Below are 21,136 nucleotides of genomic sequence, written 5' to 3' on the forward strand. Positions count from 1 at the left end.
TTTCGGTCTAATTTGGGTGTTATTGCAGCCCGTGGGAAATATATACGCCGGTAGGTTGGTAAGTACAGTTTCGCGTGAAAGCACATCTGGGCGAAATTTATCGATAGCTTCGTGCGTCATTCACGAAAGGAAAGAAGGCGCCCATTCTGAGGAGTGTTAGTGAAATGGTTTCTTTCTCTCTTACTGATGCGTACAGCTTCTGCACGGAAAGCTGGGTACAGATTCACACAGTTTTGAAGGAAATTGATGTCTTTCGGCTTTCAACACACCGGGCTTTTCAAGCAATCTAATCAATTAGATCTGTTCACCAGAAGTATATTGAATCGAAATAAGCTTTTGTAAACTTTGTTTCTGTTTTGTTTAGTTTTAAAGCGAAACTTAATATTGGGAATCCAAGACCATTGAAAGATTTTTGGTTGGAGCCTTCCTAAGCCTAGTGGTGACGTCCACCGACAATGCAGAACCATGCAGAAGATTTGTGGGTTCGATTCACTGAGTTTGGCTTCTGTGGATATCGTGCGATATACGAATGCAAAAATGGCAACTTTGGCAAAGAAAGCTCTCAGTGTTCATAGAACTCTAAGCTGAGAAGCAGGGTTAAATAAGAATAAAGATAAGATTTCTGGTAATCTGCCTGTAGATTCGAAGAATCTAGAGATGAAAGAAAAAGAATTTAAAGAATTTTTTGATTGGAGAACTGCAAACAATTGTTAAACTCGAAACTTATTTTATATTTTATTAATCCTGTTTGGTTCTTAACCTTATTCATTGACGTCATAAAGGTCATTGATTCAAATGAGTACTTGGATAACCTTAAAAAGGCGTTTAACTCAGCACATAACAGTTGTGTATCTCAGAAATTCACGAAGGACATAGTTACATTTAAGATGTTCCTTTGGTTTTACACAAGCTTCAATGTTCTGAATATATAAAAAATCGTAAGTATGTGCTAAACGAATGCCAAGTAGACACGAATCCCATTTAGGTGATATAAGGCAAATGAAATTTACGTACATAGCAACAGAGTAAATGGGGGTTACAGCGTGTACTTATTAAAATTACGATATCACTTTCTAATGTGCGAATAAATGGCGTTTTATGATCGAGCCAATTACCAGCACACGCACTCATCAGAGATGTTACTAATGTTTTAACGACTCGTAGACAACAAGTGGGAAAGTATTCAACCTTTGACTAGGGACGCCGACGACCACTTGTTCCGTTGAAAGCCGACATGTGTCCATAGCCCGACCTAGAATTCATTGGGGCAATCCGGTTATTATTGGTTCAAGTTTGACAACAGGTGCTATATAGCTGAATGCAACATTTGATCATCACGGAGAGAGAGCATTCCACTACTGCACTTTTGAAGAGAGTCGTAATAGGTCGAATCCGATGGAGTCGCATGGTGGTTGATTCAACTATTCGGACGTTACTGTGTGTTTTATTTATAGACATAAGCTATCAGGGGGAGACTGTGACGAATAAAAGCGCCATCCGTTGTTTCTTGCCAACTAAACCAGCTACGCTACCATGCTGTTGCTCTCGCATATCGCAATGTTTCATCGTCGGCGTCGTCGATTTTGTTGTTGAGAGAATTTCATTACGAAAATCTCGCGTCACTACTCAAGGTTTCCCGACGGAGGGAAACCCTACGGCAATCGAGTTTTTCAATTATTGAAATGGATTTCTGGGCTATTAAATTTTTGTTTTCACGGATCTAGCACGATCGTTTAAAGAAATTCAGAACAAACATAATCGGAAATGAATTTTCAGAATCCTAAACTTTAAGACTGGCATTGTGAAACGCAAATCTGTGACGATTAGTAATGTGAGCGTGCAAACCAATAACTAACAAATGTAAACGTATCCATTTTTTTCTCATCTTCAACATCTGTATTATGTAGGCACGGTAATGTACCGATTTTTTTCAATTGAATTAGTTTTAACGTGTGTCCGAATAGGTGAGAGCGAGAGCAAAAGTTGTTGTTGGGAAATTGGCCCGTGAATGAACCGAGTAAAATGTCATGACTCATGACGTGTGATTATGTATTGAACACTACTTTGTATTCGTTAGCGCCATGGCGTTTTGCATACGTTAAAGAACTTGTGAAGTAGGATCTTTTCGAGTTTAAGGTGAATATGGAACGAAGCCATCCCAAGTAACAATTCCACAGCAATTTGGCATTCGTGTGGATTTATTAATGTTTTATCACAGTTACGTGAATGCTAGGATAGCTAGAGGCGACATTTAACGTTGCTAGAAGATTATATTTTGTGAGTCAGCTATTAGTTGTTTTCAAAACCTTTTAGAGACAAACTATGTTACCTGCTAGCTAAGGGTTAAAGGAATCCTCAGGGTCGCTTATCGGCTTGTTCCCTCAACACCCAAACAGTTGAGAGGCACTCACTAAGAGCTGAAACGTCTCGAAATGGACTACAGCCCACCGGCTTCACACGTGTCGTTTGAACTAAACTGCAATGTTCGACACCAAAGGGTGTTTAAATTCGAAATAGTGAAACTGCTAGGGAAATCCGAAAGTGGAAGCAAATTCGGTTCCTTTTGAACCCGACAAAGCGGAAATACGAAAAGAAGTGGAAATATTAATTAACCAGGGCTATGCTCTTCGAACTAATAGCTTCTGAGGCAAAGTTCCATAATAACGATTACAATTTATTGCTGACGTCATGTCACAGGGGTACTTGCGTGCTTGCTGCATAAACGGATCACGGTCCTGGTGGCGTTGGTGGCGGGTTCGGTGGCATGCGGTTCTTGGAGGTGGCTTTAACGGACTTCACCGGCGGTTGACTGGACCTTCCATGGATTCAATGGTGGACGAAGGCGGTCGATTGGCGGTGACACAATCCGGACGAGACCCGATGGCAATAGCGGGCCACCGGCGGTGTACGTTGATGGCGGCGAAGAACAAGATTCCCGACGGGAAACTGGTCGCTTGATGGAATGGCGACGGAGGCAATGGCGGTGGACTACGGAGGCACTGGGGCTTGGAAGATGGCGGTGGTGTAACGGAACGGTCGTTCGTTGACGGTAACGACCCGAATTCTCGGACAGCGATGGCGTCTGGGCTGTCTCTGCCTGGTTGCGCTTCGATTCTGGCCACTTCCGTTCACTCCGTGTCACTAGCACTTTCCAGGAACTCGTCTGCCGAAGAAAAACTCAAAAGGAGAAGAAAAAGGCCCGCTTCGTGGACCTGCACACAAAATTAGTACCCTGTGACGTCGCATATTTTAGCCTCTAACAAACTAGCAACTATTCACAAAACATCAAATTACCTTTTTCTTGTGTTTGTCTTAATATAACTGTTGTTTCACACTGTTTCGTATGTTTTTAGCGTGTTATCTATAATTGGTTTTATTCACATTAGCTTTAGAAAACAATGATCACTTTTTGTTACTAACCATACTAATACTGCTAATACACTATTTAAGCAGCTTTGACTATTGACTAATAGACTAACAATACTAACAATTGTCTATTGTCCAACTAACAATCACCACCTATCTACAAAAAAACAAAAGCACTAATTATTAACACTTCCACTTTTCTTATCACTTTACTTCTAACCTTTGTAAAAAAAACTTTCAACTAACAACGCGCACTTCTTATCACTTTCAGATTTTCCAGGCAAAAGAGATCTTTCTTAGCAGTTTCAAACTATTTATAAGAACTTAAAATTTATCAGTGGAGCCGAACTATCTAAAATCGTTCGTGCTTAAAAGTCACGAACGATTTTTGACAGTTATGCTCATAACATGGCGGTTTACCCCAATAGCGATTTGTGCTCCCCCTATGAGCGAAAAGCACATATCCGGGCGAACTTATGTTACACCGCGGAGAGCCGTTTTACAATGCTCAAAAGCCGCTACCCACACTATGTAATGTTGTGAGTGGTGCAGAGCTCGAACACTCATCAAGCCACTGAGTGCCGCCCCTGTCCCATACACTAGTGTTAGTGGGAGACTTACTTTTGGAAAGGGCGTAATGTTATTTCGGGAAAAAGGGAATATCCACTTGCGGTGGAGCCAGCAAGTAAAAATTGTAACAACTGGTTACAACTATAAAGTTAAAATTTTGTGGCAACAAAACCAGCTTTATTGCAGCATATAATACCTCATTTAAACTGCTAGTGGTGGCTGAATGATACTTATTTGTGACGGCTATGATAAAAGATTGATATAATACACCTTGTTGTAATAAAAGCTGCTTTTAAACTGATTGACTTGCTCTTGAATATCGATAACTTACCTTATTTATACCTTTGAAATCAGTATTTGGGCTCTTCAGATGTATTGCGAATGCATTGCGATGCATTGCAAACACTTATTCCTCATGGAAAAACGACAAACTAATGTCCGTTTGTGCGAATATTCTTCATAATAACATACCCAAACTGTTAAGCTTTGTTGAATGCTGCTCTGTTACCACAAAAAGCGAAAAAAATCTGAATCATCTTCAATCAGCATTTATAAAGGCAACTTTACATCCACAAATGCCGAATGCTAACTATGTGCCCTTATTTGTATATTTATGATGACAACACAGCATTTGTCGATGGCAATCTATCAATTATGGTTCCGCCATATTATTTCACTCTGGTTGCCACAATTTCATTTTTTCTAATCATATTATCTCCATGAATTCACTCATAAGATGCTATGGTGTGATGATTAAACTGACTGAATATAATTTAAAGCACAATAACTGCCCAATCAAACCAAAAAATGTTCAATCCTTCACCTGGTGATTTATTTTAGCAATCGCAAAATTATTAGAAATATGCCACTTTCAGTGGGGGCACAGGCAAATTTTCTCCTATCTCATCACATTTCACAGTAAATCTCACTCGGCACTAAAGATTTGAGCACTATATCCAAAGAAATCACTTCATATAAAAAGCACTACGAAATAAATTATCACAGACGTTTTCATTCTTATTTTGTTTTGTTTACGTTGTAAGATCGACGTTATGATAAAATCATTTTCAAGATGAAGTGACATTCATCTAGAACAGGTGGCCTCAAAATTTCCATTAATGCTATTTTGCTTTATTTGTGTGACATAAATATGTACTTCATAGCCTCTTTCAGAGTGGGCCAACTAGTCACGTTCTAATCTACAAGAGGTTTTGGGGGATGCGATGAAGGCAACAGTGCCTTGATCGTGGTTTTATGGGCGTTTATTTATAGCACCCTGGAAGTAATTCGTAAAACTAAAATTGTTACTTGGGATTCCTTATGTTTTCAAGAGCACAAATCAGAAAAATAACAGCCGTTTTCGCTGAAAACTATATCAAATGGTCACTCGTTAACAAACTTCCCTCCCAGTAATCTTTGTGTAGATGCAGAGGTAAACATGGTCTCCAAATAGCAAAGGTTACTCACTAACATTCCTCACCTGGCTGCAAGAACGTGGCCGGTGCCGGTTTTGACCCTGTATAAATAGAGGCACACTAAGCTAAGTAAGATAAATTCCAATACAATTTAATATACGCTAAGGATATTAGCCGATTCAATTAGTTAGAGTAAGAGTCCTCATTACATTTGATTGACCCTTATGTGACCAATGATTCTTCTAATTCTACTAATACGTTAAACTCAACAACACTCAATTGACTCACTATTTATTTCGCGATTTTCTCATCCCAACAGGACATGTTTCAATCAGTGACGTATCAAAGGCAAACTGGGGCGCCCAAATCGGGAACGGAGCAAAAGATCCCAACGGGAGTATCGGGCGAGGGACGTCCGAAGCGGCAGAGACCGACTCATCAGGTAAGCTTACTCAACTTTCAATATAGTGTTGGTTCTTAATAGGAAAATAACCATCATTATTTAATACTTTTTTTATACCAGCTTTTTCGCTCAAAATCGAAGCAGTATTTATGAAAATTTATCGTAGGACTGTCCTTTACTGTGAAATGATTTGTTTTATTTGAACGAAAACAATGTTTCATACTTTGAGGTTTTATAATGGATTGTTATGCCTTAAATCAGAATGTCATTAACTATTTATATTTATCATCTCAATAAGCAACTTGACTTGTTTTGCATCCAGTGATTTCAGAAAACAGCCCAATCATAGCCATAGGTTTTCAATTCATATAAAAAATAATAGGAAATCTTTACTAGTTATGGTTATAGTGATTCCCTATTTGGTCATGGGTGATATACAAAAACTGATAAATTTTGGGCGTTTTATAATCTCTCTATTGAAGCATCCGAAACTATGTTGACTTGAAAACTATCAAATGTCACGTCACCCCCCTGAAACAGTTCAACTGTGGGTGATGAATACTGTGGACACCACAGCGGTCGATTTTTTCGCTATCGTAAAAAAAACATAGGAGAATGAGATAAGGATGCAAACAATGACTAATAGATTTAGTGTACACAATTCAATTTCACATGCAATTCCTATCCTAACGTAAAGTTGATTGAAATGCAAGTAAATTCATCTAAATTAGGATTAATACTATTAAAACTATAACTACAGTTGACTCGGCACATCTCGATGTTCTACATCTCGATATCTCTCCCTATGTCGATGATTGCTTCGGTCCCTTCATTCTGCATACGATTTCGCTCTCCATACCTCGATATCCTCCTTATCTCGATGTGTTCCTGTTGATTGTTTGTTCCCAAATTTCTCTCCATATGTCGATATGAACATTATCAAAGGTTACTAGACCAGATTTAAATGATTCAGAACCATTTGGAAACTTGATAGTATTGCGGGGAAATTTAAAAATTTGGATTGCTTCGCAGAAATAACGCGCAGCTATCAATCCCCGCACAGAACAAATGAACCACAGCATGTTGTTGGAGAGATTCTGCAAATTAAAAAAACTCATGCTGATTTGTAGTTTAGCATGTATACGGTTCAACTACACCAACGTAGCTGGAAACCGTGGATAAAGTGTTTCCTACATCGGGAATTGCGTCACTATCCATTTTAAAGAATGATTCTCAAGGGTTTCCCAATGGTTTGGCATGCAGCTGTATTCACGATTTAATCATTTTTGAAAAAGATGTACTATCAACGAAAGCTAAACATTCCCATCAGCTCTTTAGGATGGAATGGCGCAATTAATACATGAGTTCTGAACTAGCGGAATCTCCTCTTCATAGTGGTTCTCTACAAGTTTTCGTGTGACAACCGAGAGGGTGTGAGATTCAACAAAATTTGTCGAAATCATAGAATTCATTGGGACAGTTGATACAAAATAAACAGCCATAATATAATCGTTAAAGTCATCGGTGACTATGATAATTTTGTTGGAAAATTTGGCAATCAGTAGCTCTGGATTTTCCATGAATCAAAATTTGTCTTGCAACGCGTAATACGGATAGCGTTGTATCTAGGTCTGAGAAGTTGAAATAAGATACCTCTCCAACTTTGAAGTTCGCCAAAATATGAAGAAATTTGTTACATTATTATATAACATGCTAATAAATATTCGTTTTAGCTTTTAGCAAACCATTCATAAAAACTGGTTTGCTATTCAAGAACGACTGCCCACAAAAATCTTAAAGATATTTTGTACGTGGGTTGAAACGATGCAGGTACATCACAACCGATCAGAATTTACGTGCAACTTATGCCAAAAGCCGGAATCGTCTGATGCACACATGATAGTCTGTGATCAATGCCGCTGGTGGGAGCACTTTGATTGCGCCGGAGTAACTGAATCCCTGCAGATCCGTCCGTTCGTCTGCCTGCAGTGCAGAAGTCAGGATGCAGCAGGCTCCACTATCTCCACCCGTCTACGGTCTCACACGAAACATACACCACCCGGTAAAATATCGGTAAGCAAAACTACTTCGAATGTAGTAAGCAAGATGTTTTCGATTGCCTCAAGCAGTCGATCGTCTATTGTAAAAGCGCAGCTAGAATTGATCGAAGAGGAAGCCAAAATGAAACAAATCGAGCTTGATGAAGAAGAAGCACTCAAGAAATTGGAGCATGAGGAAGCGCAACGTCAGCTGGAAGAAAAGAAGAAGCAGCTCGAAGATCAGAAGAAACTGGCAGAGAAAGAAACGGTTTTGCGACAACGGCAATTGGAAGCGAAAAGATGCGTCTACGGAAGCAACAATCGATCCAAAAAGAGCAAAGAAAAACGAAATTGTGCTACAGATTTCCGAACGCGGCAGTGTGGTTGAATCTACAACGAACTCCCGTGAAAAGGTTTTGGATTGGTTATCGAGCAACATATCCCTAGGGACGACCGGTAGGAAAATTTTGGGGAATCATATACTACCTTAAATTGAAATGGTTCCTCCGGCCCCCAAAAAAGTTCCGACACTGATTATTGAAGCACCAATCGGCTGTACAAGTAAACCAAAACTACCAGCAGTGGAGTTTCACAATCGAGATGTAATGAATCTCCAACGTTCGTCCCGAAGGTCTAACTACCGCTCCAAATCGAATAATCGGCGGTCGGGAAATTCATTCAGCCACCATCAGGGAGCCTTTCCAGCAGTATGTGTCATTTTCGAGGCCAGTAGCAGCATTGCCCGCTACAATATATTCCTAACCACCAGGGAATTATTTACGCGAACCACGTGATAATGGAAGTGTTCACGCTCGGCGATCGTGTCATCAAGGGCCGTCTTGGAGCACTCCCAATCGGTACGGCAATCTACCTAATCTCCAAATGGAGGCAGATCATTCACTGGAACCGCACTTTGCTCAACGCAATTCGCATCAGAAACGTGTTCACTCTGGGCATGGTCTGGATATAGAATCTTCGCCGATACGTCGAGCGAGATACCCGGAGTTCTCAGCTCGCAACAAGTAGCTGCGAGACAAGTTGTCGGCAAAGTTCTTCCACACTTCAGTGGGAATCCAGCCGACTGGTAACTGTTTATAAGTAGCTTTGAGCAGTCTACGCTTTCATGTGGATACTCAGATACGGAAAATCTTGTGCGTCTTGAACGGTGTCTCACAGGTCATGCCCGAGAGGCAGTGCGGAGCCGACTCCTACTTCCTGCCAATGTACCAAAGGTAATCAACACACTTCGCATAATCTACGGTCACCCAGAGCTGTTGATTCGAGCATTGCACGAGAAGATACGGCGAACTCCAGGCCCGCGATACGATCGTCCCGAATCAATCTTAGAATTTTGGTCAACCGCACAGAACTTCGTCGACCACCTACAAACGGCTCACCAAGAGGAGCATCTTGCGAACTAGTGAGAATATTCCGTCGCTCAAATCAGCGCCACCAGTACGAAGCAATCGCAAACCATCTAAGCCATGCGCAGTTTGCGAACGCGAGGGACATCGAGTGACCGAATGTTACAACTTTAAGCAGCTCAACTTAGAGGAACGTTTGAAGAAAGTGCAGAATAAGGGTCTCTCTCAAACATGCTTAAACAACCACGGCAAATGGCCATGCAAATCATGGTAAGGATGTGCAATTGAGGGATGTCGACTCAAACATCATACCCTTCTTCACGCGCCTTCGGCTTCAGTCACATCCATCCACTCTGTTAATGTATCAGCGGGTGAACTCGCACCGGATGATGGCTATACACTTTTTCGTGTGCTGCCTGTTGTTTTCTATAGGAATGGTAAAAGTATGACGGTTTTCGCATTTATCGATGAAGGCTCCCAAATAACAATGCTGGAAGAGAAGATTGCTGAAGAGCTAGGTGTCGTTGGTCCTAATGCAGTGGACTGGGAACGTACACCGTAATTAACTGAGATCAGAAGAGATTAGTTTGGAAATAACAGGGAAACATAGTAAAACTCGCTACGAACTCCGCAATGCGCGCACAGTCTGCTGTTTACTACTACCAGCCCAGCGGATGAACTTCACGGAAATGGCAGCACGTTTCCCGCACTTGAGAGGTCTACCGATTGAGGATTATGATATAGTGCAACCAAAATTGCTTATCGGTCTAGACAATATTATTCTAGGTGTTCCATTGGGGATTCACGAAGGTGACTCATTCGACCCTTTAACCGCCAAATGCCGGCTTGGATTGTGTTTTTATGGTTGGGCTTCTACAGCTACGATACCAATGGTGAGCGTCAACTTTCACACCGCTGCAGCAACGACTAACGACGACTTGATAAGTGCGCAGTTACGCGATTTCTTCACCTTAGACAACCTAGGGGCTACCGCTCCGAATGAGAAGCTTGAATCAAACGAAGACAGGAGATCGAGGTAACTACATGCTGATACAATCCGACGTACACGGACTGGGTTTGAAACAGGTCTCCTGTGGAAGGTTGAAGATCCGTTGCTCCCAGATACGTACCCCATGGTGATTCTAAGAATGAAGTCACTAGAAGTTCTGTACAAATCCAGCGATGATGCAACGAATCAGCGAACAAATCCACGAGTTTGAACGAAAAGGGTACATTCGTAAGGTCAACGTATCTGAGGTAGCTACAATCGACTCACGGAAGACTTGGTTCCTTCCCTTAGGAGTAGTCGTCAACCCTAAAAAACCAAGAAAAATACGACTGTTTTGGGACGGAGTTTCATTAAATTCTTATTTTTAAAGGGTCCGGACTTACCTACTCCTTTGCCGAGAGTGCAGAGTGGTTTCCGTTTATTTCAGGTGGCTATATCAGGAGACATCAGAGAGATGTTTTTGCAGATCAAGTTGCAAAAAGGTGATGGAGACACTCAGATGTTTGTGTTCCGTCACAATCCCGCCGAACCAGTGAAGATCTACGCAATTAAGGTCACAATGTTCGGTTCTACCTGCTCACCTTCCTCCGCTCAATTTGTCAAGAATGCAAATGCCGAACAATATGCTTCTCATTGCCCTCGGGCAGCTGCCGCAATCAAGGAGCATCATTATGTTGACGACTACCTGGACAGCTTTAGGACAATCGAAGAGGCAATTCAGGTGGTGAATGATGTAAAATAATATTTGCCAGTGATCACGCGTAGGTCCAAGTGGTTCAAAGATGTTTAAGATATAAAGGTTGGAGATTTGGTGTTGGTAGTAGGTGAGACATCGAAGTGGACTCGAGGACGAGTGGAGGCGGTGATCCCTGGGCGAGATGGAGAAGTCCGTCAGGCTCTGACTCGACGTTCTTGAAAGGAGTGAACCTAAGAAGGAAGTCCCAAATCAACTAAGGTCCACGGGAGGGGGAATGTCACGTCACCCCCTTGAAACAGTTCAACTGTGGGCGATGAATACTGTGGACACCACCGTGGTCGACTGTTTCGACCAATACAGTGACTGTAGGTCTGATGGTAGCTATCGTAAAAAAGCATAGGAGAATGAGATAAGGATAAAAACAATGACTAATAGATTTAGTGTACACAATTCAATTTCACATGCAATTCTTATCCTAACGTAAAGTTGATTAAAATACAAGTAAATTCATCTAAATTAGGATTAATACTATTAAAACTATAACTACAGTTGACTCGGCACATCTCGATATTCTATAACTCGATATCTCTCCTTATGTCGATGATTGCTTTGGTCCTTTCATTCTGCATACGATTTCGCTCTCCATATCTCGATATCCTCCTTATCTCGATGTGTTCCTGTTGATTGTTTGTTCCCAATTTTCTCTCCATATGTCGATATGATTTATAGTACGGATAGCGTTGTGTCTAGGCCTGAGAAGTTGAGAAAAGATACCTCTCCAACTTGGAAGTTAGCCAAAATATGTAAGGAATCTGTTACATTATTATATTACATGCTAATAAATATTCGTTTAAGTTTTAAGCTAACCATTCATAAAAACTGGTTTGCTATTCAGGACTTTTGACGACTTCCCCACAACAACCATAGTAGAGAACCCCAATGGACTCTATATTTTGGGATTATAGTCTGATTCTGATGACCAAGAGTTGCATAAACGGTGTGGAGGCGTGGATAAAAAAAAGTAATAAATAAATCAATCTAATATAAGTAGGATAGTAGCATTGGTTTTAACCTGGGATGGAGGCACCGATATTACACACGAAATATGGCACAAAGTTATTTCGAATTGCAAGAAAAGTCCAGCTTGCCAACGACAATCAAGGCAGACTTGATGAAAATCGCTGGTTTTCTTTTGTTGTGTTCCTTCGATCGTTCTGGACAAACATGGAAAGAGGGCCAAAGTTTTCTGTGCATTTAATTTTCGTTTTTATTGGCAAAAGTAAAATAATGCGTATTTGAACACTTTATATTCAATCTGGATAAAAGGTGCTATTGTGACATTACTTTTGAAAAGGTATGAATAGCTTTTCAATCGATTATTTGTCACATTTGATAAAATACAAAAATATGTTTTAATTAACTACGCGCTTTTATTATGTTTGTCCAGTGTTTTAGATCTGGGCTCACAGTGACAGTTCGTGACAGCAGAATCTCGGCTCACCTTGACGTACATAAATTTCGTATTGGTTTCTCCCTCCCAGGTTTTGACCATAGAACCAATTGTAGCCATTGCGGATGACTATACACCGTTTCACAACAGCAAAATTACATGAAACATTTCGTGTTAAGTTGAAATTTAAATGGTAATTCACCGAATATTGCCAGGATATTCCTAGTTTAGCCAGTCTTTATTTTAATGTGGTTTAATTTAATGTGGTTGCCAAATTTAGAGAATCGAAGTTAAAAACGTTGCAGGCATTGGTTCTGATGGGCTATAATGTCCAACGTGTGTTTCATTGCACAAATAACCTTTCTGTTTATTTCAGATATTTTCCATACCTAAAATGGAATGAATGCTTTCATTTGGCATATTGGCAGTACATGTCGGACTATCCATATAGTTTTGAAACCTATTTTCTTTAGGTTTGCTAAAATCGGTGCTTCTATTCTACCTACATCTTTCACATATGAAAGAATCAAAAACTCGTTTGATCTTGGTTAACCAATACTGGTTACCCTCTAGTCAAAAGTCGAACGAGCGCATTGCACCGTTCCACTGTTGACAGCTACAAATGTGTAACAACGCATAAATCGTGACACGATGGTTAGCGCCAACACACGCTCGTCTTGAGAAGATAAAAAAAAACTCATATCACCCTAAGTGACATCAACCCCCGGCGAAGAGCGAAACACTTTTCCTGAGTGGGTAAAAGAAGTTGTTTCTTCCGTTTTTAATCATCATCCACCCACCGACCGGTTTCATTGCTTAACGAGCGTCCATAAATCTACGCGCTCTCGTGCTCGTTAAGATTCTGGTGCACGCCTTTATTTTCCCCTTTCGGTCGTCAGAAGTTTTATCCGAATTTATTGTGGTTGTTTAGTGGAAGTAATTGTCGAAGTAAATTAAATTGGTATAGATGCAAAATTAGCTATTAGCGTGAACGACTTAGGGAGCCGGATCCTATTTTCGGTACTTTTGATTCATTTCAACATTGGAGTTTTTGAAATCTACAGAGCTCATATTTGGCCACAATATGCGACGTACTGAATCGCTTCTTATTGCTAAGTGACAAACAATTCGGTTGAGAAAAAACCTCCATGCCAAAGTGAATCATGAAAGTGCTCATGTGGATCTGCATCCTACGCTAATATATTTTCTCGATACATAATATAGTTAATTTTCCGTGTATCATTCAAAAGAGAACATTCTAAACTTTTATTTACAAATTTTAAATAAATTGTGGAATATTTACAGTTTGATATAGACTTAAATCTACAGCAATCCGTAAAACGTCTATTTCCCTAATTTAATTTTTAAATCGTCGTAAGCGATCTAGTTCGTCTTATCAAGCTTGAAATATTCCGCTATGGCGAATGTTCTAACTTGCCTACAATGTAGATTAATTTTCCAAGTGTAATTTGGAATCTGTTATTATTACGGATCGTCCACTTGTACACCAGCAAGAGCACCCAAACAAAAACCAGTGAATGTCCGGAAGAATTTTATTCTTTTCGAACAAACTTTTTGAATATTGTATGATTCGCACAATTTCTAGTATATCTAGCACATCAACAAATTTAACAATGGGAAACATCAACATTTGCAACTCAAGTCCTAATGAAGTGTTGACCACTCGTGGGAAACGGAAATGAACACTTAATTACACGGGAAACGAGTTTCTCGTCTTGTCATCATGATAATGGATGCGACGCCGCAATATATGATGATGGGCCAGTAAAAGCCGCAATTCGCAACGCACAAATTACACTCGGTATGTGTGGCCAATCCCGCACTTTCCAAGGTCGAAGACTAGAATGTATTCTTTGCTCGCAAGCACAATGGTCAGAAAAAAAAGTTTTACCAAAATTTGTTTTTATCCTTAATCGACGAAATATCTTATCTTAAGGTGATCATAAAACGAAGCCAAACTTTAAATTTTCAAGAGCACAAGACTGAAGAATCTGTCAACAGTTAGCGTAGGAAATTAATCAAACTGCTTTCTTGCTGGAGGTGACCAATGGGATAAATTTTTAAAGCGGAGCGCTGTGTGGTTCTCGAGTCTTGTGCTCTTGAAAATTTGAGATTTGGCTTCCTTTTATAATCACCTTAATATATTCAAAATATGTTCAAAATCATCAAAGGTCTACTGTTGAACATTCAACAAAATACTACGCAATAAAAGTGTGAAGCAATAAGCTTCTAGATAGGGATAACATACACACTTCGAAAAAATCATGTAATTTTGTGTCATAGAAGACCGACATATTAAAGCGAGTAAAGTGACACAAAATTACGTTCGATTTTATCTTTCACTCGTGGTTTAGTGAGCCTTAATAGTAATTTTACAGCTGTCAATGTTATGTGCTGTAGATTCTAAATATGACGTAATTAGTAATTGCATGTCAACAACCCCCAAGGAATTCCTCACTTGTTTCTTTAGGGCACTGGTTATAAGTAATAGAAACACTGTTGTTATGCTTACATTTCACATCTTATTTTATTCTTGGCAACAATATTTAACAATTCATAATAACTCATAATCACTGGTTGGTTGCTGTACCGCTGGGTACAACAGGAACATTCTCCATGATACCGATGCTAACAGTTTTTTTACGCAAACACGGCCGCAATGATATATAAACAGAAGTCATTTAACACTATTGCTTTGGAACTTTGAAAAAGAGTTTACTTGCACTGAACTGTACACCATGTCGAACACACTAAAAAAAAACTCAATTTTGAAGATGACGCAATCGTCGATATTGACGTAATTGATCATGACACAAATTGAAATTCGAATCATTATTAAATCAAAGATGACGTAAACATTAAAACATGTAAATTCAGTTTCGTTTTGAGACATGAGCTGCAGTATTTTGTCACTTGGCTTGATTTTACAGCATAATGACTTAAAATTACTCGAACGATGACACAATCCATCGTAGCAAGTTGGTGAAACGTCAAACGCCAACGAAACCAAACAAAAAAAAGAAGGCAAAGTAATTTTTGGTGTAAAATCTTCGACATGGTGTACAGTTCAGTGCAAGTAAACTTTTTTTCAAAGTTGCAAAGCAATAGTGTTAAATGACTTCTGTTTATATATCATTGCGGCCGTGTTTGCGTAAAAAAACTGTTAGCATCGGTATCATGGAAAATGTTCCTGTTGTACCCAGTGGTACAGCAACCAACCAGTCATTATGAGTTATTATGAATTGTTAAATATTGTTGCCAAGAATAAAATAAGATGTGACATGTAAGCATAACAACAGTGTTTTTATTACTTATAACCAATGCCCTAAAGAAACAAGTGAAGAATTCCTTGGGGGTTGTTGACATGCAATTACTAATTACGTCATATTTAGAATTTACAGCATATAACATTGACAGCTGTAAAATTACTATTAAGGCTCACTAAACCACGAGTGAGAAATAAAATCGAACGTAATTTTGTGTCACTTTACTCGTTCTAATATGTCGGTCTTCTATGACACAAAATTACATGATTTTTTCGAAGTGTGAAGATTTTACACCAAAAATTACTTTACCTCCTTTATTTTGTTTGGTTTCGTTTGCGTTTGACGTTTCACCAATTTGCTACGATGGATTGTGTCATCGTTCGAGTAATTTTAAGTCATTATGCTGTAAAATCAAGGCAAGTGACAAAATACTGCAGCTCATGTCTCAAAACGAAACTGAATTTACATGTTTTAATGTTTACGTCATCTTTGATTTAATAATGATTCGAATTTCAATTTGTGTCATGATCAATTACGTCAATATCGACGATTGCGTCATCTCCAAAATTGAGGTTTTTTTAGTGTGTAAGTAATATATTTCATTCCTTAAATATGAATTGTGTACCTTGTTTTATTTTTTTTTTCATATATTTGACTTAAGCCATGTTGACGACATGGAATCAAATTCTAGTACAATTTCAATCAAGGATCATTGTAGTATGATTCATTAGGTTTATTCTAAATTAATAAAAAAAAATCTGAAGATTATTTTTGGTAGTTTTGGCCGCTTTTTTATATGTACCCCGAACACTGTGGTGGCGTGTTGGCGAATGGCGCCAAGTCCGGGCCATCATCAATTACGTAAAGCGGCATGTGACGTCCAAAACTTCTTTCGTCCTTAAGCGGAGCAAATGTCAAATTTCTTACGATGTTTTCTTTTTCTCGTTTCTTCCTTTCCAGGGACCGGGGGGATGCGGGACTCGCTGGAGGGGACGGGCTCAACGCAGAACGACCTTATTCACCTCAAGAGACGGGTGGGACTCTTCAGTGGGGTGGCTTTAATTGTCGGAACGATGATCGGTAAGTACGTGTGGCCTTCGTGCCGCAAGGAGCACCAAATACAATTATTTTTCGATGGTTGACCAGGTGTACTCATCTGTTCTATGACGTGAGCAGTACGGGGGAGCAATACTGAAGTGGTGGAATGCAAGGAGGGGGTGGATAAGGGCCTGAATCGATTAATATTGGGTTGCGTGATATTGCTGCTTGTAGGTTTGCGCTTCAAATAGGAGCGTTTGGGGTCAAACGGTTACCTATTTGCATCTTGTTGTATACAGCCTACACGGCAACGCGGTTCTACTCAAACCTGAGTTGTTTCAACACAAAATCGTAGTTAAGCCCAATAACACAAAAAAATTGGCTAAATTTCCAAAGCCTCCATTAGGTACTTTGCCCTTGAAGCCATGAGACGAATTCCATGTCAAATCGGTCAGTCATAGAACTCGACCATCTTCGATTTGGATTAAATTTTGCATATGTTTTTTTGTATGGTAGAATAAGTGTTTTCCGTAGAAAAATTGATCATTTTGACTCAAGTATAACTTTTGAAAATGGCCTATTATATTTTGCATGAAACTTATTTGAAAAATTCTAACTCCGAAACTGTTGATTTTAGAGAAAAATGTTCTATGAAGAAGTTGTATTGAGCCGTTGGGACTATAAGAAAAAAATATACACTGAAAAAATAATATATTTACAATCATAAAAAATCAAAAATAAAACTTAAATATTAAATTACACAAAAACCCCATTTTAAATATTTTTTAAATTTTCACCATAGAATCTTGATAGTAAACAGATGTTTGGGACAAAGTTTCATGGTGGAGAAATTTTTAATTAAAAAGTTTTTCAAAGAACAACTTTTGATCGATTTTCAAAATTTTGATTTTTTGTCAAAATACACAATGTCCTACAATGTTTTAGAACAATCAATTTGGAGCAACTTTGCCTAAGAACCCAAATTTCTACCTCTTATGGTTCGCGAGTTAGGGTAGTACTGAAAAATCAGTTTTTTTCTTAATAACTTTTTATACGATATTTTCTCGCAAAAATGTAGTTCCGAGCACTTTTAGAATTTTTGAATGCGCAAATTTTTGCCGAAAAAACTACTGTTCTATCTCTTATGGTTACCTAACCAGTCTTAAAGCTTTCAAAATTGAATGTCTGTACTCCAAATATTACTAAGTAACTATTCCATAGGTTTACAGATTCATCATGGAAAGCTTTAGGAATTCTCCTAGTGATTTGCCTACAGATTTTTTTCAGGAGAGTTCCCTCCAGGGATCCTTTCAGAATCAATTATAAAGATTCCAATAATATTTCTCTCAGGAATTCGATTTGACAATCTTCAACAGATTTCTCAAGCTATGCTAAGAGAAATCACTTCATAATTTGCTACAGGAAATCGTTCACCAGTCCAACAATGTAATTACATCGTTGATTCTTCCAGACTTTCTTACAGGATTCCCTAGCGATTATTTTTTCAGTAATTATTAACTCAGATTCAAAACTACAGTAATATTTTTTAAGAAATCAAACAAAAAAAGCTCTCATGTTATTTTTTTTCTTTCAGTCTTACTTTGTGTCATTTTCGAACCACTTTTTTAAGCGTTACCCCACTGATTATCACAGAAATTGTTACATAAACTCTACCAGAGATTATTCCACATAAATTACTAGGAATTATTTCAGAAAATTCACAATAGATACAACCGGGTATTCCTCATTCATTTCTCCAAAAAAAAAAGTTTTTTCAAACATGTCTTCAAAAATTTGTAAAGTAAATCCTCAATAGATTCTTCAATTTAATAGTTTATTTAGGGTTCAAGACCACACAATGCTACAGCAATTATTCCTGTTCTTCCTCCAAGAGTTCTACTAGAGATTTTCCAAGGATTTTCTTCAGAAAATCCTGCAGGAAATTATGCAGCGTTCGTTTGTTAAATATTCCAATAATTACTCTGCCCGCCTTGGAAGCAGTGTTACGATAGACGGGGATACTTTTGAGGTGGTTGATGAGTTCGTCTACCTCGGATCCTTGTTAACGGCTGATAACAACGTTAGTCGTGAAATACGGAGACGCATCATCAGTGGAAGTCGCGCCTACTATGGGCTCCAGAAGAAGCTGCGGTCGAGAAAGATTCACCCTCGCACCAAATGTACCATGTACAAAACGCTTATAAGACCGGTGGTCCTCTATGGACATGAAGCGTGGACCATGCTGGAAGAGGACCTGCAAGCACTTGGTGTGTTCGAACGAAGGGTGCTTAGGACGATCTTTGGCGGAGTACAGGAAAACGGTGTGTGGCGGCGGAGAATGAACCACGAGCTCGCTAGGCTCTACGGCGAACCCAGTATCCAGAAGGTTGCGAAAGCCGGAAGGGTGCGCTGGGCAGGGCATGTTGCAAGACTACCGGACAACAATCCTGCAAAGATGGTGTTCGCGTCGAATCCGGTTGGCACAAGAAGGCGAGGAGCACAGCGAGCGAGGTGGCTTGATCAGGTGCAACAAGATCTGGAGAACGTGGGCCAAAATCGAAGTTGGAGAGACACAGCCATGGACCGAGTAAATTGGCGTAACATCGTTAACGAGGTTTTATCAAATTAATTGATGTAATACCAACTAAATAATAACTCTGCCTGATACTAGTCTACAAGAAATCCAAAGATCTTTAAAAAGCTTCTCTCTTGTAAGAATTTATCACTTATTTTTACCAGAATCAGTGATATCTTCAGGATGTTGTTTGGAAAATCCACCGGATTATTTTTTTCGGAAAATTCCTCTAATTATTTCTGGAAAATTTCCTTAGCATTTCCTTAGAAATCCTGGATAAATTCTTTGAGAAAATGTTGGAAAACCGTTGAAGAATTCCTAATGGAATGTCTAAAGGTATTTTTTGACACATCTCTAGTTGCAATTTTGAAAGAACTTTGAATAAAAATGGGAAGAAATAAAAAAAATAGACTCTTAAGTTATTTCTGAATTCTATTGAAGAATCGCTGGATGGGTTCCGAGAAAGATCACTTCCTTGAGGAATGAATCTTTGAAAATATCCCTGGAGTAATTTCAGAGGGTTTCTTTGGAAAAACATCCTGGATGATTTCTTCTATTTCGAATGAATTCCTTTTATAATTTGTGAAGGAATCACTGAATGTAATTCAGAAGAAATGTTCGAGTTAATAACTGAAGGAAACTTTAACAAACACCTGAATTTCACTCTCAGAAAGTCAGTAAATACATTTGATGTAACGTCACTTTAAGGAATCCTCATTGAAACGTGATTACTGATCTGTCTCTTTTTGATCACGTTTTTCAGGCATGAGGTCTCTAAGTCCATATTTTTAAATACTTAGCCTGTTAACTACTCGGATGTCGGATGTCAGATGGTTATGTATGAAATTAGGTCCAAACATAAACACTCGCCACTGTTCAAGTTTGACTGATTTCAAGTTGCTGATCAATACTCAATTTTTAAATATTTTTCATTCGTTTAGATCCAAAAAACATGTTTTTTTTTTTTAATTTTTGTGATTATGTCACACCCCTTGATTTAAACTCATGTTTTATTATATTCTGTTTTCCGTGTCATGTTCCGAAATGTCAGATAGGTACTACCCCAGTGTTAAAAAGTCAGATAGGAACAATTCCTATTGCGACTAAGCGAACGTCAAACATGAGCAAAAGTGTCAAGGTTCGAATTTATACGCATTTTTAAATTAAAGTTTGAACATGATATATCCGTTAAAAAAATAGTTGCTCGTTGCTAGAACACGCTCTATCGTGTTAATTATTGAAAACAAGAGTTTATCAAAAGTTTTAGGACCTTTTAAGTACTGTGTACTATGCTGACATCAAAATTTCAAAATACTCTATCTTCGGCGTCGTTTGAGCGATTCTGATGAAATTTTCAGGAAAAAATCACAAATGAGTTATATTTTTGATTCATGCATTTAAAATGTTAAATACATTGATTGGTTTCAGCTTTAGGTAAAAAATTGTTGGGGTACCCAGAATATGTCGATGTGAAAATCATGGGGCAAATGCAAGAAATCTTATCAAAAACTTCATAAACATAAATGAAACAATGATTTACTTGACAAAATGTATCATCTATTTCATATTGGAGAGTATTATGGCCATTTATGGATACTATAGGGTTATTTCCATAATATCATCTATGATAATTAATATATTCTTACATTTGTGTGGATTAATGTCCACACTGAAACAGGCGCACAGTATAGTCACTCTATTCACAGTCTGACAGATAGGATAATCGGAGCCAATCGGATTATCAAATTGAACATGACAGGTAGAGTGTGCTTGAATTGGTGGGCCAGTTTTGTGATCATAGAAAAAGGTGAATCAACAAAAAAAGAAAATAATTCGCATAACAGTGAAACTTAACAAAACTACATAGGTGTTATAACAAAATGTAGTTCATATATATTCGGCTAAATTTGACCTCCATGAAAC

General features: G+C 38.7%; 1 protein-coding gene across 2 annotated transcripts in view; it reads left to right on the plus strand.

Moving 5' to 3' along the window:
• The window catches only part of LOC5578015 (b(0,+)-type amino acid transporter 1), a 218,615-nt gene that overhangs the window by 142,489 nt on the left and 54,990 nt on the right, over positions 1 to 21,136 (plus strand). For both annotated transcript variants that reach the window (XM_021848856.1, XM_001656705.2), the window contains exons 2-3: positions 5,671 to 5,793; positions 16,561 to 16,680. In XM_021848856.1, the coding sequence (XP_021704548.1) occupies positions 5,671 to 5,793; positions 16,561 to 16,680 (243 nt within the window). The remainder of the gene's footprint in view (positions 1 to 5,670; positions 5,794 to 16,560; positions 16,681 to 21,136) is intronic.

Source organism: Aedes aegypti, chromosome 3, assembly GCF_002204515.2.
Source record: "Aedes aegypti strain LVP_AGWG chromosome 3, AaegL5.0 Primary Assembly, whole genome shotgun sequence".
Lineage (NCBI taxonomy): Eukaryota > Metazoa > Arthropoda > Insecta > Diptera > Culicidae > Aedes > Aedes aegypti.